Source organism: Triplophysa rosa, linkage group LG9 (assembly GCF_024868665.1).
Source record: "Triplophysa rosa linkage group LG9, Trosa_1v2, whole genome shotgun sequence".
Lineage (NCBI taxonomy): Eukaryota > Metazoa > Chordata > Actinopteri > Cypriniformes > Nemacheilidae > Triplophysa > Triplophysa rosa.
This window is the reverse complement of record NC_079898.1, coordinates 10,935,349-10,939,343: the sequence shown is the minus strand read 5'-3', so window position 1 is coordinate 10,939,343 and position 3,995 is coordinate 10,935,349. Positions and strand designations below refer to the sequence as shown.

Below are 3,995 nucleotides of genomic sequence, written 5' to 3'. Positions count from 1 at the left end.
TTCAACACGTAGGTGCCAGGCTACTGTAGTCTATGGCCCAAATTATGAATTAGTTCACTGAATGAAAGTCTTAAGAAAAAGTGATTTACATTTAGGTGGCAATCTGGAGTTTTAAAAACAGGCAACTGGCTTTGATTGAGATGTACGGGTTAAGCTCTAATGTGATTTTCCCTTTTCTTTGACCTCTGAATGTGAGGGTATTTGTTCCGCTGCGTGGCGCATTCGTCGGTACCCTTTGAATGTTCAAACATGAAGTAAGATGGACACAGGACGTTTCTGCAGCGCGCATCCATGCAGGAATTTGTAGTAAATCTAGACCTCCTGGCTCTCGGCTCTTGACCCCCTCTCTGTGTTTCTGGGCTACCTCCGGGGGCATGCAGTGGAGAGGGCCATTAGGATATTTGACAATCTCAGCTTGTTACAACTCCATCAGTTAATTGGATCCCTTGTAGCGCCGCTCGTTTGACTCATCTGCCACTTAAAAAGACAAAAGCGCACTGGGGGTCGTTCACACCTCGCGTCCCCGAGCAGGTATAAAAGAGCCCCGGGCTTTACAAGCAGCATTCGACTTCACTCCTCAGAGGAAAGCATCTCTGCTGCGGATAACTTTCGTTTAAAGAGATATTTTCACAACACTAATTCGAAACCATGCAGATGCCTGGACGAGCTCACGAACCTTTTGGACAATCAATGCGTCCACATGTAGCTTTCCATCCGGACTATGTCAGTAACGCGTGCTTGTCTACTCCATCAAAACCGAGCACAGGGAAATCCTTCACAATCGACGCACTCCTCGCAAGGCCCGATCATACGGAGAGAGAGACGACAAACCTATATCGGAACATAAGCAGTCAACCACCAGTGTCGACCACCGCAGTCCCATTTGCGTCACACGTTTACTCGCAAATTCCACAATTTGCGTATAACCAGGGCATTATGCATACACAGACTGGGTATCCCGTTTTCTGTTATCCACCTTACAACTACCAGACAACGTGTCGTGGAGCTATGTACGCACAAGGTATGTATTTTGACAAACAAAACTACCTGGAAACGTTTTTGTTTCCAAATATATTTCCGCCAAATTAAGGCGGAAATTAAACGCAGTGTTCTAACCAATGCACATATTTATCACGCACAGATGCTGTACTCGCAAAAGCAGGAGTCCACTCTCACTATAAACACAAAACTGGAAAATCCAAAAGAATGCGCACCAGTTTCACCAACGAACAGCTGTCCAGACTGGAGAAGGAATTTGCACGCCAGCAGTATATGGTGGGATCAGAGCGTTTCATCCTGGCGTCTGCTCTTCAGCTCACTGAAGCACAGGTAAATTCATATCAGTTATGAATTTTATTTATAATATATATATAATAATTATTTATAATTTTATTTTAGGCCTGTCCAGCGCAGTTCAAGGACTAAAACGGTATTTTTGTGTGCAGGTCAAAGTTTGGTTCCAGAACAGACGCATCAAGTGGAGAAAACAAAGTCTTGAGCAGCAACAGGCCAAACTTGCCAAACTAGGAATCGCAGTGCCGCCAAAAAGCCCAGGATCTCAGGGCAGAGAGGACGAGGAGAGAGATTTCACAGAGGACTCTGATGTCGACATTGACATCGACGATTCACTACAAGACTGAGAAAATCACATCTGCAGTTGCATTGTACATATTTCATTTTTTCTATATTGGAACAATCTTTTCTATTTGTACAAATATTTAATTAACAGATATATATTTAAGGTGTTTGACTTAAACACCATTGCTCTTATAAGGGTATATTTGTTTTCAATAAAACGTTTGTATATTGATGAAATAAAGGAAATATATTTTTTAAATTGAACCAATATTTCTCCAGACTGTTTTCTGAAAATACATTATTTTACAAAATAAATAAGATACAAAAAATAACATGCTGTATAAAGCAGTATCCAGTATAAAGTGATGCCCAATTTCAGGAAGACAGTAAAACCACCATCACACTTATTTTAGAAGGCTAATACATTTTCAGTCTATATATTTATAGGTGTTGAGTGGATTTTGTCATATTAAATTAAGCCATTCATATTGAATGGTTTATTAGCAATTGTATATTTACATATATCCGTCATGAAGACGTACAAATTAATTAATAATACAATTTACTGTAAATATAATGTATAACAATATAATGTATACAATGTCCATAGTCTGATACATTATAAATGTCAAATATAAAAATACACTATAGTTTATTTAATAGATAGGCCTAAATATGTTGTCCTGAAGAGGAGAGCTATATTGAGAAAAGTTGGCATATTCACCTCCTAGTTACACTTAACTACTTGTCTGAAATTAAATGTTAAAAGTTTGCCAGATTTAACTTGACATAACTTTACATGGTGGGAACATTGAAAACGACAGAAATTGGCATGACAGTTCACCCAAAAATGAAAATCCTGTCATCATTTACTCACTTTCGAGTTGTTCCAAATCTGTATACATGTCTTTGTTCTGGTGAACACAAAGAAAGATATTTGAAAGAATGCTTATAAGCAAACAAATCTCGTCCCCCATTGACTACCGTAGTAGGAAAAAATACAATGGTAGTCAAAAGTGCCCCAGAACTGTTTGCTGTCCTACATTCTTCAAAATATCTTCTTTTGTGTTCAACACAACTAAAAAACGTATAAAGTAATTTTTCCTACTATGGGAGTCAATGGGGGGCGAGATCTGTTTGGTTATAAGCATTCTTCCAATTCCAAATATCTTTCTCTGTGTTCATCTGAACAAAGAAATACAGATTTGGAACAACTCGAATGATTACAGAATTTTCATTTTTGGGTGCACTATCCCTTTAATACCTCACAAAACCTAAGAGGTTTGAAATAAAACATTTCAATAAACTTTATCAAATGACATTGCAGCAATGGAACAGTGCAGAACTCTTTTGGTGTGATAAAGTCAGATACCATTGAAATGACTAAAAAAAGAGCTTAATCTGAGTTCCAAGGGCAGCTGGAGTTAGGTAGTTGGTCTCTCCATTGTAGACAGAGCCTTTTAGGCATGGTTGTGTCTTCTTGTTGTCTCAGCTCCGCAGCAGACTAAGACATGATAAAGCCCGTTAGCATGGCGGCTTTGTGCAGTGACAGGCCTAATAGTCTTGATAGAGATGGATTAGTAATCCTGCTCTAAGAACAATGTTTCTGTTCTGCTCTCTTAATCCAGTTAAGCCCTAAATCAGGAATACAGAAAGGCCAAAGAAATCTGCTCAATGAGTAATGTTCCTTCATCAAAATAACAAAGAATCAAACTATTAAAGATATGTTAAATGGTTCAACTTCTGTGTAATATTGTTTTATGGCCCGTTACAGTCTGGTGAATAGGATTTCAGTCTGAAATAGAAAAAATAGAAATTCAATACAGCAGCTTCAAATATCACAAATAGCAGAGGTGGGCAGTTCATTATTTTTACACTACTCAAAGTCTCTGTACTTTTTACTTTTGTAAAATTTTACTTCACTATTTTACAAAATATCTTATTTATTCCAATACATTTCATAAATACACGTTTGTTTTTTTGACCTTTAATAATTAAGTACATTACAAAATCTTGTAATTTCTTACTTTTACTTAAGTCAATTTTCATAGTAAAATACTTAAGAAAGAAATTTAAATTAAATGTTTATTGTTTTGAAGTATAATTTTTGAAGTATTAAAGGTAAAAACTCCATGTGTTAACGCAATGTATAGTGGAGTGTAAAGTATGATATACTGTATGCATAATGTAGCGAAGTACAGTTTTTTTCCAAAATAAAAACACTCTGATACAGTACAGATACTTGAAAATGTACTTCAGAGTGTAACAATATTTCATTACTGCCCGCATCTGACAAATAGTCACAAATTATTTCAAACTTGAATATTTAAGAAACAATAATACACCCATCTGTACAATTGTATGTTTGGTTTACAGCCAAAGATTAAAATGTTAAAAAGAGAAACACTGATTATTGA

The 3,995-nt window shown here is 36.6% G+C and overlaps 1 protein-coding gene across 1 annotated transcript; it reads left to right on the top strand.

The window, feature by feature from the left end:
- The first annotated feature begins 648 nt into the window (after nt 1-648).
- Nucleotides 649-1,640, top strand: noto (notochord homeobox). Its single transcript, XM_057342989.1, has 3 exons — nt 649-1,021; nt 1,142-1,329; nt 1,446-1,640. Exons 1-3 carry the CDS (start codon nt 649-651, stop codon nt 1,638-1,640), a joined length of 756 nt encoding a protein of 251 aa, XP_057198972.1.
- The last annotated feature ends 2,355 nt before the right edge of the window (nt 1,641-3,995 follow it).

What these genes read in the sequence shown, in the direction of transcription:
- noto (XM_057342989.1), top strand. Translation starts at nt 649, where the DNA reads ATGCAGATGCCTGGACGAGCTCACGAACCTTTTGGACAATCAATGCGT. An exon ending in TGGAGCTATGTACGCACAAG is followed by an intron (nt 1,022 to 1,141) that starts GTATGTATTTTG and finishes TATCACGCACAG; the next exon opens with ATGCTGTACTCGCAAAAGCA. An exon ending in TTCAGCTCACTGAAGCACAG is followed by an intron (nt 1,330 to 1,445) that starts GTAAATTCATAT and finishes TTTTGTGTGCAG; the next exon opens with GTCAAAGTTTGGTTCCAGAA.